Source organism: Hemibagrus wyckioides, linkage group LG15 (genome assembly GCF_019097595.1).
Source record: "Hemibagrus wyckioides isolate EC202008001 linkage group LG15, SWU_Hwy_1.0, whole genome shotgun sequence".
Lineage (NCBI taxonomy): Eukaryota > Metazoa > Chordata > Actinopteri > Siluriformes > Bagridae > Hemibagrus > Hemibagrus wyckioides.
Genome location: NC_080724.1, coordinates 4,792,559 through 4,817,837, shown reverse-complemented (window position 1 = coordinate 4,817,837; position 25,279 = coordinate 4,792,559). Strand labels below are relative to the sequence as shown.

General features: G+C 39.1%; 1 protein-coding gene across 1 annotated transcript in view; it reads right to left on the bottom strand.

Moving 5' to 3' along the window:
- Positions 1–25,279, bottom strand: part of plxnb1a (plexin b1a) — a 67,505-nt gene continuing 42,226 nt past the window's right edge. Inside the window, exons 10-39 of the mRNA XM_058410665.1 lie at positions 24,342–24,450; positions 22,007–22,115; positions 21,160–21,783; positions 20,359–20,493; positions 20,140–20,268; positions 19,927–20,020; positions 19,026–19,192; positions 18,754–18,905; positions 18,017–18,122; positions 17,561–17,703; positions 17,170–17,346; positions 15,827–16,055; positions 12,945–13,187; positions 12,098–12,274; positions 11,237–11,385; positions 11,017–11,117; positions 10,708–10,925; positions 10,425–10,603; positions 9,940–10,006; positions 9,699–9,845; positions 9,349–9,514; positions 8,837–8,940; positions 7,814–7,898; positions 7,548–7,720; positions 6,837–6,997; positions 5,912–6,059; positions 5,708–5,772; positions 4,714–4,789; positions 4,423–4,497; positions 1–2,236 (exon numbers count right to left, since the gene is read on the bottom strand). Of these exons, the coding sequence (XP_058266648.1) occupies positions 2,132–2,236; positions 4,423–4,497; positions 4,714–4,789; positions 5,708–5,772; positions 5,912–6,059; positions 6,837–6,997; positions 7,548–7,720; positions 7,814–7,898; positions 8,837–8,940; positions 9,349–9,514; positions 9,699–9,845; positions 9,940–10,006; positions 10,425–10,603; positions 10,708–10,925; positions 11,017–11,117; positions 11,237–11,385; positions 12,098–12,274; positions 12,945–13,187; positions 15,827–16,055; positions 17,170–17,346; positions 17,561–17,703; positions 18,017–18,122; positions 18,754–18,905; positions 19,026–19,192; positions 19,927–20,020; positions 20,140–20,268; positions 20,359–20,493; positions 21,160–21,783; positions 22,007–22,115; positions 24,342–24,450 (4,613 nt within the window). The 3' untranslated portion in view covers positions 1–2,131. The remainder of the gene's footprint in view (positions 2,237–4,422; positions 4,498–4,713; positions 4,790–5,707; positions 5,773–5,911; positions 6,060–6,836; positions 6,998–7,547; positions 7,721–7,813; positions 7,899–8,836; positions 8,941–9,348; positions 9,515–9,698; positions 9,846–9,939; positions 10,007–10,424; positions 10,604–10,707; positions 10,926–11,016; positions 11,118–11,236; positions 11,386–12,097; positions 12,275–12,944; positions 13,188–15,826; positions 16,056–17,169; positions 17,347–17,560; positions 17,704–18,016; positions 18,123–18,753; positions 18,906–19,025; positions 19,193–19,926; positions 20,021–20,139; positions 20,269–20,358; positions 20,494–21,159; positions 21,784–22,006; positions 22,116–24,341; positions 24,451–25,279) is intronic.

The following is a 25,279-nucleotide window of genomic DNA, read 5'->3' as shown; positions in this document are numbered from 1 at the left end:
AGCTTTATTGAATGGCCAGTCTACACACATAACTACAACTCAACAGCTTAGAAAGCGTATGGCTGATTACAACAATATTTACAATATAAAAGACCAGGTATAAAAAAAAAAAATACAGTGTGAATATATATGATTTGCGCAAGAATATTACCACATGACCGAAAGCACAATTTACAAAATAACACCGGAACTTTCACATCTGGTACACTGAAATTAAGACTTGTCTAATAACTCATTAGTAATTAACTAAGCGATTCAGAGTGATTCAAAAGAGGGCGAGAAATCATTTACGGCAATTTGGTCTTCACATAAATCAACTGCGAGCAGCCAGTCAGAAACAATATAAATAAAATAAATAAAGCTGGCACATTCTGCAGATAAACGATGTAGAGCAGGGTTAACACACAGTGGCTGCTTTACACATCACTGCACCTGCTTTGTTGAAAAGCAACAATGAAGTACATATAAAGAGTTATAGAAAGAGCACATGAATAGTTCATGCATACTGAAATGATCTTCACTATGGCATGCCTAATGTGTTGTGCTTTACTTCAATTCAGTGCTATGTCATTTGATTGCTCGCTAGTAAATTCTAGATGGAACTTTACTTTCAGTTCCATGTAAAAGCGGCTGAACTGTATAATGTATAACTCAACATGGCAGTAGTAGTTTATTTTTCTAAGCACTGAAGAGAAAGGGGATATCATTTGCTTGTGACTGAGCCTTTTGGTTGTACATGTTAGACGATGGAACTGATGATCATTAAAGTGCCTCAGTTCTAACTACACAGACGTATATCCACAATGTTAGCATGTAGAACTTCAGTGCATACAGATCAACAAGGAAATTCAAAACTCATAAACACAATGGACCATCATGCAGTGCTGTGTAAGGTGTGTGATAGAGAGTGTAAGAGCTTTAAAGTACAGCACATGTTGGTGTCATTAGTGTTCAGAAATTGTGCTCATGGTAACAGTTTATGTATAGTAAAGTTGTGGACGTGTTAATGACAGCTGTATCAACAGCTGTACAATTCCATTCTAATGATTTTGTTTGTTTAAAAACCATTCAGTGGGGTTATTTCAGGGGGATCTCTTGTTACATTTCTAAATCTGCATATGCATATGTACAGTTCTCTTAAGTGCTTTTGACAATATAGCACTGTTAAACGTCACCATCTGTTTCATTCACTCTCATTTAGCTAAATAAACATTTGTAAGTCTGAGTCTAACATTTACTGGTACAGTATCCTTCTCTGTCATGCCATCTTAGGACTGGAGAAGGCTGAATGTAGCTTACTGTACATTATACACCATGTTAAAAATCAGAAAGACGACTCCCAAAGTCCAAACATATCCTTTATACTGCAGCAGCTATCATCAGGCTAGTCGCTCTTTAAGCAGTGCCCACATTCATATGTGTTTAATGGTGTGTTTGCTGTGCTGTAGAAATGCACTCTAAAGAAAACTGCATGTGTTACTGAGCAGTAACGATACATGCAATATGTAAGGTTTTATCTGCTAACCAGGTCAGCAGTTACTGTACATTAGAAAGACGACAAATGAGTTAGGTCAAGTTAAAAAAAAAGAAAAGAAAAGAAGAGATGGTTAGGGCTCTTGTAAAAAATGAACCTCGTGTGCAGTGTTTTCAATAAGACATCTTTCAAAAAGCTGAAATGGAGCATCCTTCAAATATGTGAGGGAAAAAAACATCTTAAGCTCCAAAGTGCAATGAAGAGATTTACAAAAATCAAGATTAAAGTTTCTTAAGATCTTCAGAAGTATTTCACAACAGTCCGTTGGAGATCCAGACAAGCTAGCATCTTGCGAATATAAAATATCATCAGTGAGAAGGAATTATCCAGCTGGAGCTGTGCTGGACAGATGAATGATCTGCAGGGAAATATCTTAACACCCAGACATCACTGCAACCACTCTGCCTTTAGCACACACTTCATTTTTCCATGTAATTTCCTCCTTTAAATCACCTCTGAGTAACTCAGAAGTCCCAGGCTGTGCTCTCACGCTTCTGGGAGTCTGAGCTCTCTCTCTCTCTCTCTCTCTCTCTCTCTCTCTGTCCATTGCTCTTGTTTCTTTTTCACTCTCCTTAAATTTCAGCCTGAGTTAGCAGGTCAAAGGTCAGTAACTTTATTCTCCACAGCTGCTGCGATCTGCTGAAGTCTATAGCCCAGCTGCATCTTCTGAGCATTGGAGTCTTCCTCTAGAGCAGCGATTATCTGGTAGTGGGAGAAAGAAACAGTCAAAAATTAAGCCAAAGTTAAAGCAAATAAGGATTCTACAGATTAAGTCCTTAAAATGATTAAATGAATGTTTGTTTAACTCTTTGAGCTAGCTTTCCTGGATATAGCCATATACACTGCCCTCATCTAATTTGCTGAGGAGGTGGAATTATTATTTATTTATTTATTTAACCCATTTTTTTTTTTTTTTTTTCACAGTCTAGTCAAATGTTACTTTTGGCGTATTTGACAATGATACAGGTTTGATTCAATTTAATTTAATTTAATTCACTTGTATAGCTATTTTCTTTTTGACTTGTATAGCCAGAGATGTTGGTGTCAGGGAAAATCTCCCTGAGAAGATATCTTGAGAGGAACCAGACTCAAAAGGGAACCCATCCTTATCTGGTGACACTAGAACATGTGATTCTAAATCATTTCCCTTCTACACCTGTGTACTATATGCCAAAGTGCAACTGGATAACCAGGAAATTGTTGAAATTATCAGCTGTTTAATGATGGAGACTTGAGAGCAACATGGATGTACATCTGTGTATATCTGATAATGTAAAACTCAGAGAAATAGAGGGAAAGAATAATAAATAGTAGATTAATGAACAAGTAAAATGCATAAAAGAAGGGTGGGTGACTTCAAGGGGGTTGAATAGGTATGACATGGAATGATTGATTTTATTGCATAAATAAAGCCACTGCAGTGATCCATCCTGAGGCTGTAGTGCCATCTGGATGTGATGCACTTAATAGTGGCTGCTGTTAGGCTTTGTAGCAAATATATTTTAGCTCTACACTCAATACCTTCTGGATGTGATTCCAATTGATGTCCACATTTTCTTCAGCAAGCCTGTAAATATCTTGTTATTACCTTTATTTTAACTCCCTCCTGATATTAGAGCTAGTCACTGGATGTACCTTCCCAAATGCCTCCTCCCAAGTTTCAGGAGAAAACATTTTTTTCATTTCAGCTTCACATTTCTCCTTTCTAAATAAATTGTTATTCCATTCCCTAGAGAGAAATATTAGGTATTTTCTTGCCTTAAAAGTTCTCTAAAAAAGAGTTCTAGTTGGTGTGTTTTTTAATGCGTTTCTTATGTGTTTTAAGGAAATGTCTCAGTTGTATTTATTTATATATAATTATTTATAACCACATGCTAGGCATTAACTAGAAAACCTGATACAAATTTTACTGATTTGTCATACTTCTTTTTCAAAAATCAAAATAACAGACTGTATACCAGTAAAATTTATATTAGATTAGTAGACCTATCAACCAGCTCTGCAATTTAACATTATACTATGCCAGAGTTGCACTATACTGCCAAAAGTTTTGGGACAAGTCACAGAATTCAGGTGTCGTTTTTCAGAGTTTGGGCTTGGCCCCTTAGTTCCAGTGAAAGGAACTCTTAATGCTTCAGCTTCATACCAAGACATTTTCTGACAATTTCATTCTCCCAACTTTGTGGGAACAGTTTGGGGATGACCCCTTCCTGTTCCAACATGACTGCACACCAGTGCACAAGGCAAGGTCCATAAAGACATGGATGAGTGAGTTTGGTGTGGAGGAACTTGTCTGGCCTGCACCTCAACCCGAGGGAACACCATTGGGATGAATTAGAGCGGAGACTGTGAGCCAGACCTTCTCGTCCAGGATCAGTACCTGACCTCACAAATGCACTTCTAGAGGAATGGTCAAAAATTCCCATAAACACACCTAATCCTTCTGGAAAGCTTTCCCAGAAGCTGTTGAAGCTGTTATAGCTGCAAAGAGCGGGCCAACTCCATATTACATTCATGTATATGTTAAGTTGTCTTTATTTGTCACATATACATTACTGCACAGTGAAATTCTTTCTTCGCACATCCCATCCTTGGGGGTTGGGGTCAGAGCGCAGGGTCAGCCATGATGCAGTGCCCCTGGAGCAGGGTGGGTTGGGGTCCTTGCTCAAGGGCCCAATGGTGGCAGCTTGGCAGTGCTGGAGCTACCACCACCCCCATGTAAAAGAAGATGTCCCAAAACCTTTGGCAATATAGTGTATTTCAAAAAATGAGATAATACGTTTGTTTCTAGACATTTGTACGGACCACACAACTATAATTTAAACCTTAGCTAAAACCTTTTCCCATGACTGGTGGTTAGAACAGGCTGGATGCCAGTATTTTCTTACCTGATCATAATATTTGTTGATGTACTTATATAACTCATTCAAGGCCACTAGATGATTTACTTCACTTGTGTAATTCTGCATGGACAAAATAGAGTCACAATTTGAGACAAATTAAATTTTTGAAGTAAAAGACCATACAGGCTATAGATATAAGTAAACACATACACTAGCTAACTGTTGTTTCATCTTTAGTAATGAACTCAGTGCAAGTGACACAGCATTCAGATAAATCAAATATCAATGTAATATTTATTTAAATCAAATAAAAGTAAGATAAGAGGTTTTACTCACTCTGGACAGCTCTGCCAAAACAGAGTTCATTTCTTGGTCACTGGAAGTAATGGTGTGCTTTATATCCGAATAATACCTGTAAAAAAATATAGGATTTTTTTTTTGTTATAAACACTTTCATTAACAGTAATTAATGCTGATTCATATTGGCCGATGTGTGCTTAAGTAAATGAAAGCCGTTAAAAAATATTACTGTTGCTCAGTGCTCATTTCACACCTAGGCCTTCACTGGCGTCCTTCCTGAAATAATCCACCTCTATACCATCATTATGACGCCACGGCAATAGATACTAATCGACTGTTAAATAGCAAAATGAAAAAGAAATTAGGCTACAGTATTTCACACCTCACAAGGAATAGTCAATTTTATTACGGTTACTTTTCTCAAAAAAGACATTCTTAATGACGTATGCAGCAAACTGCAATCTCCGGAGGACGCAGCATCCGAAATGAGACGCAAAGAATAGAGAAACAATGTATATGTGCGGGTCGCTGCCTCTGACTACTCCAATTATCCAATCAAAGGATGGGAAATTGCTGACGTAATCGTATGCCTGCTGTGCAGTAACTCGGAATCTGATTGGTTAATGTAACAATTTCATTGCCACTTATTTTAAGCTACGGGCGCCTGCACTATTAATTCTGAAGGCCTTAAGGAAGATTTCTTTCACCCTGGCAACACATGATGTCAGCCACCTGCTGAAATATGATTGGATAAATACTCTTATCATGAATAAACACTACTGGTAGCAGCGCAACCAAGAGAAAAGCTATGAAATGTAGAGAATAGACTATTGGGAATAATTGAATACACATTCATGGAACAATATTCATCTTTATTGTATTGTTCATCTATATTGTATGAACAATAAATTGTTTCTCTTGTAAAATTTTGTATTAAATGAGCTACCCCCTTTCAGTTAATGGATGCTAATAATTCCGGAATTTCTCAAAATCAACTAGCTGAATTATAAGAATAATCCAAGCCATTCACCTTTCCACCATCTGTTTGTAGCGTGGGATGTCTCGAGCATACAACAATTTGTTAATGGGAGAATCCTGTAGAAGGAAAACACAAATAAAATACACAGTTTGTGGCATTCATTCCCGAAAAAGCTTGAAATGTCAAACATATTCTGTTCTATTTGCTCCAGTTTGCTAGATGTGTAAAGCTTCTCCTCCTTCCTGATTGGCTTACCCTGCCCAGTTTGTGGTCAGCGATTGTGCAGGAGTCCATGAAGGTTTGAGCGATAACAGACAGCACCGCATCCACACTGTCTGAGGTGGGAACATCGAAGATGAATTGTGGGTTCTTCAGAATATTGATCCAGAACCTCAGTGGTAGACTGCAAAAAAGTGACACATTTTTAGCATCATAAGGGCAGTGGTGGCTCAAGTGGTTAAAGCTTCGGGTTGTTTGTTGGAGGATCGGGGTTCAAGCCCCAACACCACCAAGCTCCACTGTTGGGCAATTGAGCAAGGCCCTTAACTCTCTGTGCTCTGACCCCAACGTGCTCATCTGGGATATGTGAAGAAAAGAATTCCGCTGTAATGTATATGTGGCGATAATAAAGGCTTCTTGCCCTTCAGTTCATAAGTAATTTGCTTTAGTGCCAGAACGATCCTACTTCCCATTTCAAATGTAATAATTACCAGTATGTCGTATTCACATGCTTTTTTTTGTTAAAAACCTTTATTTTGACACCATAACACATGACTCAGTTAGCTAACTTACTGGTGATAATGCTGTTTTGGTCAAATGCAAGCTATTTTCAGAGTGTGAAAATGAACAATATGAATAGAACAGTTGCTGATAAACATCAATGAATATGAGCAAAATTAGCAACTATTAAAAAATATGAACTAAACCTGTCATTCAGTACAGACACCCTATTCTCCTCTGCTACGGTGAACGTTTAGGATTCTTGTCTCGGAAAAATCAGGAATCAAAATGATCTCTGAGTTTTCCAGTCGTAGTTACGACTTGATAGGTCATTCTCATGTGCCTAGTTGGCACTTCCTAATTGGGAACTTGCGTTTACAATAATTCTGATAGCATGTGAACGCAGCATTATTCTCAGCAACGGATAACAGAGTATTATATTAGATTATAGAGTGATTACCTGTTTGTCTTCCAGATGTGGATGGTTTCAGGGTCATTAATATTGTGTTGTGCTGCCTGGTCATCCAACAGATCGAAGAAATATTTCACAGCCAGAGGAACTGGCTGACTGGTACTGAGAATCACGGTGAACAAGTCGTCTACAAACTTCTGCAGTGTGCCCTGTAACACAGACAATCGTGTTAGTGTATGTATGGGTTTGTACATTGCCAAGCCAAGCTAATTTCAGGTTGTGCTTTAATCTACATTAGCACTATTCAAAATCTCACAATTCATCGCAAAACCCAGGGAGCATCCATGATCACTAAGTTCCCTTAATGGAAATGATGCCATATCTTCTGAAGCCTCTCAACTTATTTATAGTTATCTAACTTTGTCTGCAAATGTAATTAGCTTGTTTTCACCTTTGTAGATCGCAAATGGATACTTACATTAGCAATTTTTAATTTTGTTGGATATTCTATATATATATATATGGTTTGTTTGGGTTTAATGACTTTTAAGTGTTTAACGATTTAATTTAAAAAAATCCTCTAGCTAACCTACACTCCTAATTGAAGCACCAGGAGAGAGATACATGTGATTAAGCTAAGAAAGAGTGACGTTTTACAGTGACTGATAAGGAACTTAAAATGTCATCACCTTTTTTGGTCAGGGCTTAAAACTTGTGTGTTTTTGTATGTGTGTGTGTGTGTGTGTGTGTGTGTACAACCTTCATAGACAGCAGCCGTGTGAGGTAGATCTCTGGTATTGCTTTAGCTCTCTCTCGCTCTCTTTCTCTCAGACTCCCTCGTCTGTGTTTGGACAGCTCTGGCTCTTCACTGGATTTCTCCAGATGCCACAACTTTATCCCTTCATCTTCCTCATCCTCCAGCATAGGAGTCTCTAACAGACCGACAGACAGACAGCATGAAAGAGATTAACAAGGTTATTTGGTAATATTCAGTAAATGCCAGAGCAGTGTAATGTGAGACTCACTCTCTCCGGGTATGTAGTCATGACTGTCATGGTCGACATGTTTGGACTGTCGTGATACTAGAGTTACTGTGGCACCATCAGGAACCTGAAAAAGTAAACAGAACCAATGTAAGAACAGCTAAAGCAGCTAGGGCAGAAGAGATGTAGTAATCACTTATATCCTAATAAAGATCAAGCTCTGTCGTATTTTATATGTGAAAATAAACTGACACTGCTTCACCACACACATAAATCTGATTCTAAAGGAATTTATCATAGAGCCGGTAAATGTACAGGAATTGTGTTTTCCATGTCTTACCCCAATCAGTCATATAAAGTCAAACAAAACGTACAAAAATTGAGAGCTGAAAAATGGTCAGTTTTGCTTAAGTCTTCCTAAAAACAAGTGGTATCGTTAGATTCATACTGAATCGAATATTGAATACCCAATTTTACTGGGTCAGACATTTTGGTTGTCAGCCATTTGGAATGATGAGCTGCTGTAAAATTCTGTATTTTATTTTAAGAACACAGTGCAATGTGTCGTTGTCTTGTTCCATCTTCAATTTACATGCTGATTTACTGAGTAAATAGTAAACAAATCAGTAAAGAAATAAAGGAGCGCTACCGCAGGTCATTCATACCAGCAGCTGTCAGACTTTACAACACTGCATTACAGCGATGCTCCTATGTGCAATATTTTAATATTTTATAATTTTATATTTTATAATTTTTTATATTTTATATAATATTTCTTTTAGTATTTGTATTGTTATTAGTTTATTATTATTTGTATTGTGCAATATTTTAAATTTATTTATTTTCCTTCATAATTTTTTACATCATTTCTGTTCTTTTACCATTTGTCTTTTTTAAAATTTCTCTCGCTCTATCTTTAGGTTAAAAACCTGCACGTTAGCTGTCTGTTGAACTGCTGTGACTATTGAATTTCCCCACTGTGGGATCAATAAAGTTTGATCTTATCTTATCTTAAATAATTTGCATTCATAAGCATAACATTTTACTAAAATACACAGATTGGACCTTGTAGTGTTGCAAAGTGTTCAGGCGTTTCCATGAGCCCTGCACCACTGAGGTCAGGTCTTCATCGGACAGAATTAGGTGTCCCGCCATCCCAGCCCTCCATTCTGCAGTAGCAGAGAAAAAGAAACAATATTAACTTCTCTTTCCCTGAAGGCACTGTACAAAATAAAAACAACACGAGTAACTGATGAAAGATGACACAAGATGATCACATGAGCTTTCTTTTTTAGAATCATGACATGTTAGTCTGGGATGTGGTAGCTCAGTGGTTAAGGTGCTACTGATCTGAAGGTTTTGAGTTTAAATCCCAGGTCCCCCAAGCTACCACTGAAAAGTCCTTAACCCTCAATCGCTCAGTCTTATAAAATGCGCAAAAAATGTATGCTGCTCTGGATAAGGGTGTCTGCCAAATGTAATGCAGTTGGCAAGTGTAATTTTCTTTAGCACTAACTGCTTTAGGTTGCAGGGCTACAGTGTAAATGTCTAATGCAACTGGGTGGAGGTGCTCTTACCTAAATGCACGGAGTCTGTGGAGGGCCTCTGAGAGTATGATGTGCCCTTCCATGTCTGCTCCAGTATCTTCTCCTTCACCTGCGTGATGGTGTCACAGTCCAGCACTTTCACAGGAACTGTCTGAGACTCATTTGTGCCTGCACTGGTTACCAGTACATTCAGTGTCTGAACCGCAAATATAAAACAGGGTGTAGATGTAATACACCATTTATTTCTTTTGAACCATAGTATAGTTCTTTATGATTAAATCTTTGATAAAACAACTATCTGTGTTTTCTATATAGGTCTGTGAACAAATAAAATACCTGACTGTGCTACAACAAACCTTTCGACTGGGTGTATTTCTTACCAGTATGTGGTACTCCACATCATCACGCAGGAGCCGGTTGTCGTTGAGTGTATACTTGGCCTTGCTAGTTACGGCATCCACGGGGCCTTTATCCACCTGGTGTTTTATGGCTCGGAATAACATGTACAAAGACTCACCTGCTGATTCCTGCGACACACAAGTTACAGATTGACTTTTATTCATTTATTTATTTTTAATCAGGAAGTTGAGATTAGTGCTGCACGTTTGCTGTGAAATTTACCCTGAGGAAGGAATAAAGGCAGATGGACATCCAGTTGGTAAGCAGCTTCTCTACCACTGACTCAGTCCTGCAAAACAAGAGAAGAGCAGGGTGTGTTGCTGCAGTCTGCTAAAAGTGAGTTTCTAGATGCAAAATCAAAAGAGCCTTAAATCATAAACATCAGGCAAATTTAAATCTCTATCTAATCTTTCATTTCTTTTTAAACAGCAGTCTTTATTTGTCACATATACATTATTGCAGAGTGAAATTCTCTTCTTTATGTATCCAATCATTTTAGGAAGCTGGGGCCAGAGTGCAGGATACAGTGGCCCCGGAGCAGACAGGGTTAAAGGCTCAACCGATATAATTTTTTCTTACTGCAGACAATGTGAGAAGCATAGTGTTTTTTTGGGGATAGCTATATAAGATAATAAATGTTAAAGTGTTTGTTGGTCTGGAGAAAGACATATTCTGCTTAGTTCCAGATTAAGATGCTGAGCACTGACCTGCGCAGCATGAGTTTGGGGTTTCTGGTGGTGTACTGTTCCACCAAGTGACTCAACAGCGTTTTCAAAATGTCAGTGAAATACTCCAGCTTTTCATGCAGTGCCACTGTAAGGAGGGAGGCCACATATGCACGGTCTCGTGGAGAGAACGTCCTCTGGCTCTCCAAAGTGTGAATGAACTGCAGATACACACATATTCACATAACATCACTATACAACGAGCACTCTCTTTCATACCATGTCAGCGGTAAAATATTTTTTTATAATTTGTACAGGAAGCTACCTTGATGAGGAACAGCTTGCTGTTCAGTAAATTGGAGAGCTGGACGAGGCCCTGCTCTACTGTAGTCCGGCGACAAGCTGGCACATCTAGATCGCGCTTCAGTGGTGACACCTGGTGGCCAGGAAAGAATATCCTCTCCGAGTATTTGCGGTAGTCCAGGAAGGGAATCCCAGAGCCCACCAAGTCACTAGACATGTCCATCATCTCTGTCATCAAATCTAAAGACAGTTTTCAGATTTATAACATGGGGTTTAACAACATTTTAAAGTAAACTGTATACAGTATACACTGTCCAGAAGAGTATGATACCAGTGAACTCCTTTTTGCAGCGATCTCTCACGCTGGTCTCTAGGTTCTCTAGCTGAATCTGAACTTTCTTGTAGTCTCTCAGTGCCTGTTTACTCTTCCTCCTGATAAACAAACAAATACACAAACTTGTGCATAAGCATGCACAGACACACACACATATATAACTATCAACAAGGATTAGAACTGACTACAGTTACTCTTGAGGTATGCGATGTTGTACCTGTATATAAGCACGATGACCAGTACAATAAGTGCTACGATAGAGGCACCGACCCCGACGCCCACCTGAGCTTCCAGTGGAAACAAGGCCTGGCCGAAAGCATCATACTGCACCCTTCCCAGGGAGAAGTTCAGATTCCCCATTCGAACCTATACATACATTAGACAGGATGCGCTGTAATGGGAACAATGTATTCTACTGATCTCTGCTGTTTTTAGCAAAATTTGGAAAAGGAACCTGAGATATATGAACCTGGGTTATTTAGTCAGTCATGTACAATGGAACACATAGAAATGAATACGTTTACATTGTGAACTGAAACCAACTAAAAAATAGGCAGGTTTTCCTAAACATGATGCCAACCCTAAACATACATCTAATTCAACACAGAAATGGTTGTGAAAAGCAAAATGAACATTTAACAATACGCATCACTGTGTCTGACAACCTGTGGTCTGAATAAAAGTGGGCAATCTACTTGCATATGCAAGTCTAAGAATATAAAGGATCTTGAAATATTCTACATGAAGTAGTATAAAGTCCGAAATCCATCTATAACTGTTCTCCAACTTTGAAAGACATAATGATGGTCAGTGGAGTTTATGTGGCTTCACCACATATGGTAAGGTTTGTAATGTTACTGTCCCTGCCGTGTTCCTGGGACAGCCTCTTACCCTGACCAGGATAAAGACATCACTAAAGAGAAATTAATAAACAAATAAAGCATTTATTTGACAAGAAAACAATTCATGTCCCTATATGCCTCTCGCTACGTGATAAGACGGTTGCCAATAATTCTGTACTTGATCACCATTTCTAGAGAACTAAAAAAAAAAAGAGATGAAGATTTTAATGACTCACTGTGAACTCCAGCAGAGGCTCAGTGGCGTCTCGTTTCTTCGTGGTGGACACTGAGGGCAGCTGAGCAGGAGGCTCACAGTAAAGGTGGTTCCTGGTGAGCGTTTTTACAGCACACACTCTGTCTCCGATCAGAGCCACCACCTCATCCTTAGAAATGGCCAAGTCCAGATTCTCTCCCTACACCAATGTCAAATTGTAGTGATACATATTTACTAATTTATACAAAGCTATGTTTCAAAATGGAAAATAAATGATAATGCTAATTACATTAAATTACAGTACAAACTAATTGCATGCTTATGTGTATGTATAAAGTGTACTGTCAGTGAAAATACACTGATCAGGCATAACATTATGACCACCTTCCTAATATTGAGTTGGTCCCCCTTTTGCTGCCAAAACAGCCCTGACCCATCGAGGCATGGACTCTACTAGATCCCTGAAGGTGTGCTGTGGTATCTGGCATCAAGAGGTTAGCAGCAGATCCTTTAAGTCCTATAACTTACAGGACTTATTGAATACTTACAGGATACATTTGATAGATACTGACCACTGCAGACCGGGAACACCCCACAAGAGCTGCAGCTCTGATCCACTCGTCTAGCCATCACAATTTGGTCCTTGTCAAACTCGCTCAAATCCTTACGCTTGCCCATTATTCCTGCTTCTAACACATCAACTTTGTTCACTTGCTGCTTAATATATCCCACCCACTAACAGGTGCCATGATGAGGAGATAATCAGTGTTATTCACTTCACCTCTCAGTGCTCAGAATGTTACACCTGATAAGTGTATGTATTCCAGCTCAGCGTGCTGTGTGTTAACAGGTGAAGGATTAGGTGTAACCTCAACAGAGATGATGCTTCCAGGTTTGTGGCGGTAGGGTTTGCTGTGGTCTCCGCGGTTGAGTGGGTAGAGGATGGGGTTTAGCTCATAAGTGAAGGAGCTGCCGTTGATCTTCTCAAAATTGAAGCTGAGGTTATCCAGCAAGAAATGGACGCTAACTGTTGCGTGGCGAGCCTCTGGGCCGAGCGTAGGTGTGGGACACAGGAGCAGAGTGGAGCTGTTGATTACACAGTGCATCTCCGTCTGAAGAGGAAAATAAACATGTACTATGTAAATGCATTGTGAACAAAGTGCTGCAAACAATTTCAGGATTATGTGACTATGAATTTATTTATTACAGTTTTTCTCAGTTGCTTTGGAGCATTTCTCAGATCAGAAATGAAATTCTCAAAACTACCTGTTCGACCGCCACATCATTTAGTCCCTTGTGCACATCATATGAACATTTCTCGTTGCTTTGATCAAATTGCAAATGCTTTTGTACATTCATATAATTGATTGTGTACAATTGTCTGCTGTTTCCTACATTATCACTTGTTTATGTCATGTTGATCAAAATATATTATACCAGTTTCATCTAAATAATCTTAACCCCCAAAACATTTCAGCATCAGTTCATTGCACAAGTCACTGAATGCAAAATAGTTAAACCAGTTGTCAAAATCTCAACAACAAAAAAAGAAATAAAAAAGCCCCCTGTTTTTTGTGAATGTGTCTTGAATTGACGAATTGTGGAGATGAAATTTGAATGTCACTAACGAAGGGGCGTGAAGAACCAATGATCAACTAGTTCTCTAAAACAGGTCAATCTCTCGAGGTGAATCTCGTGGACCTATAACTGGCATGCCTATATAAAGAGCAAAACACAGATTTACAATTGTTGAAAATGGATGAACAACCAGGAAATGAACGTGGTCAAGAGCCAAGAATAAGAATAAGGATGCATGCTGGAAGGGTAAGGAGACAAAATAGAGGAAGAGGAAGAAGAGGCCAGAGACATAGACACATTTCTGATGACATTAGAGCCACTATTGTGGACCATGTTGTCAATCATGGCCTCACAATGGGCTGAGGCGGGTCGGAGGGTACAGCCAAATATTGGGAGATCAACTGTTTCTTCAATTATTCAAACATTTCATGGAGAGAACAGGTCCGTAATCCACCAGTGTGGACTGTGCTGTTATAGTGTATATACATTCTGTAACACATAAACATGTGTAAGTATATCTGAATTGTATTAGTGTATTTTTTCCACACAGGACTGGAAGATTACTAAGGCTAAGGGAAATACAGAGGGCCATTGTAGAAGACAACAATGTATTTAGAAACATCCAGTCTGTTAGCATCTCAACTATTGACAGGGTATTGAAAAGACACCACATGACCATGAAACAGCTGTACCGCGTACCATTTGAAAGGAATGGGGACAGAGTGAAGGAGCTACGGTACCAGTATGTACAGCTAAGACATCTACTGTATGTGCAAACAGTAACTAATTTACATAAACTTCTTATATTGACTTATATATATTACAGTATGTGTGACCTATATACATTTGCTATAGCTTTAGGAAAATAACATGCAATATGTGTGTACATTTGATATAACTGTATCTTGTGAAATGAAATGAAAAGAAGCAGAAGACGTGGTCAAAATGTCATCGGCCAGAGAGCTACTGTTGACTTGCCAGACCAGCGGGGAGGAAATATCACTATGTGTGCGGCTATTTCAGAGCAGGGTGTTCCCCTCATAGGCCCATACAACACACAGCATCTCCTCACCTTCCTAGAGACCCTCTATAGGGCTCTCATCCCTGATGATGAGAGGGGTCCATTTCAAGATGATTTGCCAAAATATGTGATACTTTGGGATAATGTGAGTTTTCCTCACTCAAACATCATCAGGCAATGGTTTTTGACCCATAACAGAATGTTGATGCAATTCCTCCCACCCTGTTCCCCATTCCTTAACCCAATTGAGGAGTTTTATTCAGCATGGAGATGGAAGGTCTATGATTGCCAACCACATACTCAGATGACCCTTCTGGCTGCCATGGATGCAGCATGTGAGGATATCACAGTGGAAGCCTGCAGAGGCTGGATTAGACATTCCAGAGGATTTTTTCTATGCTGTATTGCAAGGGATGATATCTGTTGTGATGTGGATGAAAATCTCTGGCCTGACAGACTGGGACGTCAGGGGGTATAGACAGACAACGACATGTACAGTTTTGCCTAAGAGGTGTTTCCTATGCTTACCTTTTGTAATTTTATATTTTCCCCATTGTGCTTTTGTGTCCTTTTCTTTTCTATCACAACGGCATTACATGATGTTATATTGTAATTCTTTTTTTTTTCAGTCCACTAGTAAAGTACAATAAAAGTGTGAATCCTGTTCGGTCTCTTACAATCAATATCCCACATACAGTAAGGTGTAAATTTGTGCAGTTGAAATTCAGAGATCCTATACAGAAGAAATTCAGCATTGAAGAAATTGCATTGTCAATCACTGTAATCCAAACCATAGTTTATATCAGGAAATCCTGAAAGCATGCACTGTCAGACTATACCGTATATAAACAATGACAAAAGGACTTGTCATTCTGATGGCGATGACATTTTCATTGACACAAAAACTTTCTTTTGAGAGAATACCTAAGGATTTTGAGTAAAGTACATGCTTTTGCAAGAAATGCAATGTGTTGTGCTGTTTGTACAAATTGTTTTGAGAATGCACTTACTGGTTTGCAAATATTAAGGATGATTCGAGAAATGCTCCAAAGCAAATGAGAAAATGGTAAAATAATACACATGCATATATATATATATACACACACACACCACACAAACCAATGTACTCATTCACACTCATAAACTCTGTACCTGCTTCACGTCACAGACACTGTCTATAGGACAGAGTGATTCTGGAACTATGCGCCGCTCCCTTTTGAGAGGCCAAAGCCTATCATCCCTCCCAGTGTGTCTCTCGCTCTTTCTCTTCCTCCTTTTCCTTCCCTTAAATTGTGGCCCTAGAGGGCTCAGGGTCACTTGCATGCGAGGATCCTGGACGACATCCAGGTTTTGACCGGAAACTCGAATCATGCGACCCCCGCTGGTTAAAGAGCCAGAGATTAAAAACACAAGTTGGATCAGAGGGATAGAGAGAAAACCAGGGACGCAGACATGAGTTAATGAGTCATGAAGATTTAGTAGTTCAGCTAAATTCTGTAGTGTGTTGGCTAGAAGATTTGTGGCTTTGAATTTGAGAATCAGAAAAATGTTCAATTTTTGGTGTCTAGATAGATAGACAGACAGACAGACAGATAGATAGACAGACAGACAGACAGACAGATAGATAGACAGACAGATAGATAGATAGATAGATAGACAGACAGACAGACAGATAGATAGACAGACAGACAGACAGACAGATAGATAGACAGACAGATAGATAGATAGATAGATAGACAGACAGACAGAGAGATAGATAGATAGATAGATAGATAGATAGATAGATAGATAGATAGATAGATAGACAGACAGACAGACAGACAGAAAGATAGATAGATAGATAGATAGATAGATAGATAGATAGATAGATAGATAGATAGATAGATAGATAGATAGACAGACAGATAGACAGAGAGATAGATAGATAGATAGATAGATAGATAGATAGATAGACAGACAGACAGACAGACAGACAGAGAGATAGATAGATAGATAGATAGATAGATAGATAGATAGATAGATAGATAGATAGATAGATAGATAGATAGACAGATAGACAGACAGACAGATAGATAGACAGACAGACAGACAGATAGACAGAGAGATAGATAGATAGATAGATAGATAGATAGATAGATAGATAGACAGACAGACAGACAGACAGACAGAGAGATAGATAGATAGATAGATAGATAGATAGATAGATAGATAGATAGATAGATTACTAAAACTGAATAAAAAAAATCAATTTACTTTTATTTGTATACAGTTCCTCAATAAGCTGTCTCAAAGCAGCCTAATGGGAATTCAATTAAAGTTACAATTAAAATGAATTAAAATTAATAATTTATATTTTTATCTAATGAGCAAACTCCCTGAGATGAAGAAAACTGTAGAATTGTGTAACCAGGAGCTTATAAAAACACATCTCCCTTTCTGATCAGTATTGCGTATTTACTTATAGTAAATAGTTTTTTTTTGGAACATGAATATACCTGAGGAAGCTTTTAGTAGGAGTGGCACTTGTGATGTTTGGGTCTGGAGTGTAGTGATAGAAAGTGTCCTGTAGATGGCGGTCTGCACTACCAAACCAAACAGTTACAGCATGATTTCCTGTTCTGTTACTGCCACTGGTCACACATGCAATTTGTTCATCATCCAGTTGTGGAGAGCTGCGAATTCAGAATTTGATAAAACACCACTATCAACACTCGTGAATTTGGTTAAATGATACACAACTGTGTTAAAGCTGAAAAACTATATCATTGCTGAAAAGGTTATGATAAATAATAATGATGAATAATCAAACAATTATGTCAAATTCTTTTTCATTTATTTTTGTTTGTATATAGTCAGTTTGAGGGAACCGTATGAAAGAGTTGATACCTAGTTAATATACAGGGCACTCCACCAATCAGGATTCTGATCTCATTAGGCTGGCCTGTTCGTAGATCCCACCCCATGATGATGACTGAAGTGCCTCCTGACATTGGACCTTTCAGTGGGAACATTCCCAGTAACACTGGGTCCTGAAATTCAGAGATGGGAAATAACAGGTCTAAATGTCACATCATGGCTAGATAAGAGCCTTCTTCCTGGGCTGGCATGGTTTAGAGCTCTTTGGAGCTGCATTTAAACTGCATTTTGGAAGTTCACACTCGCGGGCACCATTGAAGTCCACTATATGGAGAAAAATCCAGAAATGTTTTCCTCAAAAAACAATTTCTTCATGACTGAAGAAAGAAAGCCATGAACATCTTGGATGAGAAGGGGGTGAGGAAATTATTTGTAGATTTTTGTTCTGGAAGTGAACTTCTTTAATTATTAGTGAGTGAACTTTACCTGGTAGTGGAATTCCTGGATAGATTTTCCAACTCCTCCTCCTTTCACCTCCACTGAAACATGCCCTTTTCTCTTACTTCCACTTGCAGTGGTCTTACACACGATACTGACCACACACACAAACACACACACACGCATTAATACCTTTTTTATTCTTGCGTGGCTCTTGGGTCAAATTGAGCCGTTTTATATTTTTGCTAAAAGTTCTTTGTATTTCTTGTAAATCATCCACAATTGCACATGCATTTTTGTGAGCTGTATTTCAGAGCCGATGACTGCAAGATTCGTTTGTTTCTCGTGCATTTGTATTTTATAACTCAGTTCAAAATAATATTAAAATAAATAGGAATATTGTTCCATTTCATTTTTTTTTACAGATTTATGCCACCAAGGCCTTTATTATAGTATATTGTGTTAGTAATGTAATATCTGTAGGATGTATCATAGTATATTATAACAAAAAAATTAATGAGTTAATTGCGATCTAGTAATTGCAAACATTAATCACAAACGTTATCTATATTGTTTGGAATTGAGCTAAAGACAATACGTGTAAAAGACCTTTATGTATATAATTTTTTTCTTATTTCTTTATCACTTTTAAAACCCCAAAAGAGTGTCCAAAGAGTGAACATAAGACAAGATTTAACACAAAGGTTGCTTTCGTTCATTGCAAATCTTTTTTTTTTTTAATATAAAATAGGAAATAAATAAGGATTAGCAGTAGTATAGTTTACCTGGAGGAGATCTCATATCTTGTGGGAATAACAATACATGGCACTCCAGCTACAAAAACAGAGTGCTCAATGTCCTCTGCTCTCTGGCCCAGGTTTGATCCAGTGATAGTGATCACAGTACCGCCCTCTACTGGACCAGACTGAGGCTCTATCTACCACAGAAAGCGATATTAAGTGAGAAGCTTTGGGAATACTGAATAAAAGCTGGATAAAAGCTGATTTGCAAAAAGCTATGATTATTAAGCTTTATTGCATAAAACACTTAGACAAACCTGGTGAATGTGGGGTGCAGGGCAGGTGTGCTTGATGTGATTTTTGCAGGAGTTGCGGAAGACGCAGCTGGATTGGGTTCCTTCACACCACACGCATCCGTAACGTGGCTCTGCCGTGTGACAGCGGCTGCAGTCTGAACGCCCCACTGAGCAGTTATACAGCCTCACTGACAACCAAACACAAGCCTTAGTACACATACGCAACACAAAAACTCAATCATATTCTATCATCAGGTCTTTTCACACAGTACTTAACTCAGTGTTATCATCGTTCTAAACCCTGCTTTATCCCAGAGTAGAGGAACGTTTCACACGTCATTTAGAAGTGGGGTTAGCACCAGTTTTTACCCAGGGTTATGAAAGCCTGCTCCTAAGCTGTGTTAGCACTGCTTTTGTGGCGTTAACTCCAAATTTGTACATTGTGAAACGTGACCATGTGAGAAGGCTATGGCTAGCAACATCTCATTGTTTTTAAGCACCTAAAGTGTTTCATGCTTAGCAAAAAAGAGAAATTGAACAGCGCATGCCTCATATCACATGCATCGGACACAGTCACAGAAACCCTGTGTGTGTTCTATGTGCATCTTAGAATGCTTAAAAGAGCCAAGGAAGATTTGCACGGCAACACAAGCCGTTATTTATGTATGATTTTTTAATCACATTTGTTGGCCCCACAAATATGCAAATAAGAACATTAACCAAGAGTTTAGGAATTATTAATACACAGGATTGACTGTAAACCCTGGGTAAAGTATGAGCAATGTGAAACATGAAACAAGATAAGCCAGGATTCAGTTTACCCATCCTGTACCCATCCCAGGGTTAACTATTTCAAGTGTGAAAAGCCTTTATGTGTTGTGGTCATGTGTAGCACACGTGAGGTCCCTAGTGTCACTCTTACTATGCAAGCCCTGCATACTGTCCAGCTGAAAAGAGCCTTGTCTTCTCACTGTGATCGGTGCATTGTATTCTTCCACAGCAGCAGAGTAGGAGTACTGAAACACAGACACACACACACACACACACATAGGCACACACAATTTCAGACACTGTTGCAATGTTTAATCCATAAATGCTAAATAATAATGTAATGAGCTGAGTGTATGGGTGAGACCTGGTGGAGTTGACATGTAATGTAGAACAGGAAAGGCTTTGATTCATCCCTTTGGACAAATGCAGCCACTACCACGGTTCTGCCCTCTATGGCTAACACACACTCGTAACCCTTACTGAGATCCTCATCCTGAGAGCACACAACCACACGCACAAGGTAAGTCTCTCATTATTATGAATTTCAAAGCAATGTTTGAAATTTGCATTTTTGTTGCATTACCTGGAAGAGGTGCAGGTTGCGTCCCACCAGTGTGATCTGCCTCACAATGTTTACAGGGAGGAGAGAAGAACCTTGAACTCTCTCCACACATGGACAGGTATAGGATGCTTCACTCATCACTGAGCCTTCATTACCCTGTGCAAACAAGAAACATAATGCATCACAGAATAAATGAAATAAATGGTATCTACCTGCCTCTAACAGCCTCTGATTTGTTGAAATGGTCAAAAAATAACAGTCTATCTGCTGAAAAGTTCAGGTTGCAATAGATAAGGTTGGAAAATGTATTTACTACAAGCTATTCCATGAATTAATTCCCTACACCGCTTATCCTACTGTCTGGTGGGGAACCTGAAGCCTGTCAAATGCAAACTTAGGGCACAGCCTGGATAGGATACCAGTCTATCACAGTGCACACTCATTCACACACACACACATTAGAGACGCCTCAATGATCAGCCTACAATGTAGACTACAATGCATATCTTTGGATTGGGTAAGGAAGCTGGTGTACCTGGGGCAAATCCCCAAAGGATGCGGATAAGATGAAAACATGGCAGAGGCAAGAACCAAACCTCCAACCCTGGAGGTGTGAGGCAAATGTGCCAACCACCAAGCCACAATGCCCCCCTACTACTACAGGCTATTCACCAGAGCTATTTTAATGAAACAAAAAAACATGATGTGTTTTCATCAATTGCTATTCAATGGCATTAGAAAATATTATTGTTAATTTTGGATTCACTCAAGCCTGCTTGACCTTGGCTCATACTAACTGTCAGCCAGAGGATACTGACTTACCAGGGAGGAAAGATCAGCTGGATCAGACTGGAAGTCCGCTTCTGAAGAGGAAAGAAAACTGGGTGGCACAGGTGCTGTCTTTGCGTCCCCAAGTAGAGGAGAAGCCAAAGGAATCAATGGCCCATTGTCAAAAGATGCTTTTCCATCATCAGTCTCACCAAACCAAACATTCACCCCAACAGTAAAGGAGGTAGGAGTTGCTTTATCTGACAGTCCTGCACCCACAGTAGCCACTATTAGGGTGGGAGCTGTGACCGAGTCTGCAGCCGATCCTTTATGGGACAGACTCCACATGTCCTCACCATTGCCACCAGGAGTCATCAGTGACACATGTACCTTCTCTGCACTCACTATGCTGTCTTCATGTAGAACCTGGGCTTCTGCAGCTACTGTTAATGCCTGTTGGGTTGGGGAAGGCATGGCATGCTGGAAATTGCTCGGCAGGTTGGTGAGGGTTTTCACAGCTGTTATTGCAGTTGGCTCTGGAATGGTGGGAGGTATTGCCAAAGCAGTAGACATGGCAAGAACTTTGGTTGGAGCAGACGCTTTGGTTGACTCTGTAGTAAACTGATCAAAGTCTTTTGTTGTTGAAAGAACAGAGGATACAAGGTCTGACTTGTGGTCCTATAAAACCGAGAAGAAGGGAGATGAAATAAGCAAAAACGGATAAACATTTGTAAACAGGCAAAACTGCCTTACAATACTGCCTAAATATTGACAAGGACATTACAGTAATAAAAACAAAAAGAAAAAGTTTACAAAGTGAGCCAGACCAATCTAGCAGATTTTCAGAGCGCTACATTTGGACTAACCGGAAATAATGTCCTATAATGCAGCATTAACTTACATGCTGATTATATATGATGACTCCTTGGTCGCATGTGGTCTTGTGAGAGCAAATGTGCTGATGGACGCACCAGTTACATCTCCAGCGACTGGTCACACACCCTATACATCTGCAGAGTGAGAACACGGAAAGTGGAAAAACAAAGAACATTAACTTCTGTTAAAAGAGACGAGAAATGATATCCTATATTGCAAGCAGGAAGCCAACTCAATTTTCATGAAGCCCATAGAGGCTCATACTACTTGGCAACCATTAAATTATAGAAATTCAAGCCTATTACTTCCCGGACCTCAATGCTCAAATCAAGGGAACCTGAGTGGTATCTAAAGAAACAGTGCATATGTGCTGGGAACTTCTGATTGAGGATGGGAATGCAGGAAAGAAATATGGTGTCTTGGCTCGAGGTGGAATGTACAAGGCAGCTGCTACATCACCAGAGAGACATCTGTCACTGAGATGAGACCGGCTCAGATTCTCTGCTACTCTCACTGCATGGACATTCACAAATACCTGATATTCTGCTACTAGTATTGAGTATGTGGTTCAACTACATGTAATCAAAAAAGTGAGATCTTCCAGAACACTAGAAAATGTCAACAAATAAGTAAGCACCTAAATCACTGCATCTGTAAATTATACTATAACTATGAATTTTTTTGCTTTGATATGCTGCTTTCCTAAAACTGTAGTCAATTTTATTTTCCAGTTTGTGTAAGTTTCCTATACACTCCTGAGTCAACGCTCCTGAGTCAATGCTACTCATATAACATTAATAATGCTTCTTCTGATTAATAATATAACAAGAGGTTAAACTGGGCTAAAGCGTTCAGTATCAGAGCATGTTTGTTATATGTGAGCTGCACTCTGCGGCTATAATTTGATAGAAATGTAAATCATATCCAGTTCGAATTTTCTGAAACCCATTTAATGATCCAGTGGTATAAATCACATTAATAAGCTGCCCAAAGACAGCTTGCAACACTCCCATCTCTTCCTCTTTCTAATGTTTCAAGATCAATCAAATTTCTCAAGTACACTTCAACTCATTACACAAATTAGTTCAAGATTTCTCATTATTATTGTATTATAGTATTATTGACATTAGATCGTACACCAATCAAGCATAACATTATGACCACCTGCCTAATATTGTGTTGGTCTCCCTTTTGCTGCCAGAACAGCCCTGACCCATCATGCACTGTGTATTCTGATGCCTTTCTATCAGAACCAGCATTAACTTCTTCAGCAGTCTGAGCAACAGTAGCTCGTCTGTTGGATTGGATCACACGGGCCAGCCTTCACTCCCCATGTGCATCAATGGGCCATCCATGACCCTGTCACCAGTTCACCACTGTTCCTTCCTTGGACCATTCACTGCAGACCGGAAACACCCCACAAGAGCTGCAGTTTTGGAGATGCTCTGATCCAGTTGTCTAGCCATCACAATTTGGCCCTTTGTCAAACTCGCTCAAATCCGTACGCTTGCCAATTTTTCCTGCTTCTAACACATCAACTTTGAGGACAAAATGTTCACTTGCTGCCTAATATATCCCACCCACTAACAGATGCCATGATGAGGAGATAATCAGTGTTATTCACTTCACCTGTCAGTGGTCATAATGTTATGTCTGATCGGTGTAGAAGTAATTATAATGATAGATAGCATTTTGACAGACAGACAGCTCACTCTCCTACTCTGCATAGCCACATGACAGTATCCACACTGAGACTGCTGGCTAAATGAAATCACAAAGGCCTACTGTAAGTTAATAGATTTTTATTCAATTTGATAATCAATTTGATCCAAGGATAAGGATCAGGCAAACACACTCTAAGGGCATAATCGCAATTCCAGGAAGTTAGATAACAGACTCGCCGATCAAAATCTTAATTCAGCGGCAAATGAGATATAGAGCTTGAGAATTGGGTTTGGAGTTAAGATATGAGAGAGATATGGATGGCCGGAGGAAACTACTGACTGACTCAGAAGAATTGAGGCTTTCTGGTATAAAGTTTTTTTTTTACTGTAGTATTTACTGAAAAGTAAGGCAAATCAATTGTAGGTCAGAACAGAGGACAGCTCTAAAGATATCAAAAACTTGTTTTAATCAATTGTTTTTTGCCCTGAGTAAAACCTTACAATAGCAACACTTGAAACTCATTTACTTCCAACTGAAAAAGCAGGGTTAGTATATTTAATCTATATGTAATTCTCATATAAAATTCATTTAAATCACTACTTTGGTGTAAACACATAAATACACTATAATAGATGATTGCACAAACTGTTAGAATCTTTGTCTAATTGTATTAAGATAAAGATCGAGGAACTTACGGCATGGTGCCTGAGAGTTGCTGCACAAGAGAACAGTCATAAAATGTGAACTCCTGAACCGCCACAGTCACGTTCAGGAAGCGCAGAGACAGAGCGACTGACACCGAATCTGTCAGGAGAGACAAGTAAATAGCAAATCTTCATACCAATCAAGTCTCCATCGAACTACACAGCTGGTTCTTGTTACAAATAAAGACAAATAAAGCTTTCTTGTGGCTGGATGCTCTTACTATTAATCTCCAATTATATTACTGAAATCAAATCTTAGTGCAATATGTAATTGGGAAAATAACTGCCCAAAGACTTCTAGTGTAATTTTTTAAAGCAGGTCTGGGGGACAGAGGACATTTTATGGTCAATTTGTATTAAAAACATTGACTGCTCTCATTTTCCATTAAATTAGATACAAGCCCTGGGCTACTGAGTGACACAACAGAAACAAATTTGCTATTTGTGGCAGGAAGTCCAAGAAAGCTAACCTGGTTCTTCTCTCTGGGTGGAAATGATGGCATTACTCTATCAATCAGAGCGACACTAGCCAGTTGTTGATGTACAGAGTTAGCACAGTTAGCAGTTTCCTCAGAATGTGTTCAGCTCCCAGCACTATCTAGCATGTATAACAGATTAAGAAATGTTTGTGGACACCTGACCTTCACATCCATATGTGAGTCTTCCCCAAAATGCTATCACAAAGTTGAAAGCACACAGTTGTAAAGCATGTCTTTATATTCTGTAGCATTATACTTTCCCTAGGAAAACTAGGGGAAAATTTGAACTAAGGGTTTTCCAGAATGACAATGCACGAAATGAAGTCCATGAACACATGGTTTGCCGAGGATAGAGATGAAGAACTCAACAGTCTGCACAGAACCCTGACCTCAACCTCACTGAACACTGACTTCACACAAGGCCTACTCACCTGATATCACTGCCTGAAC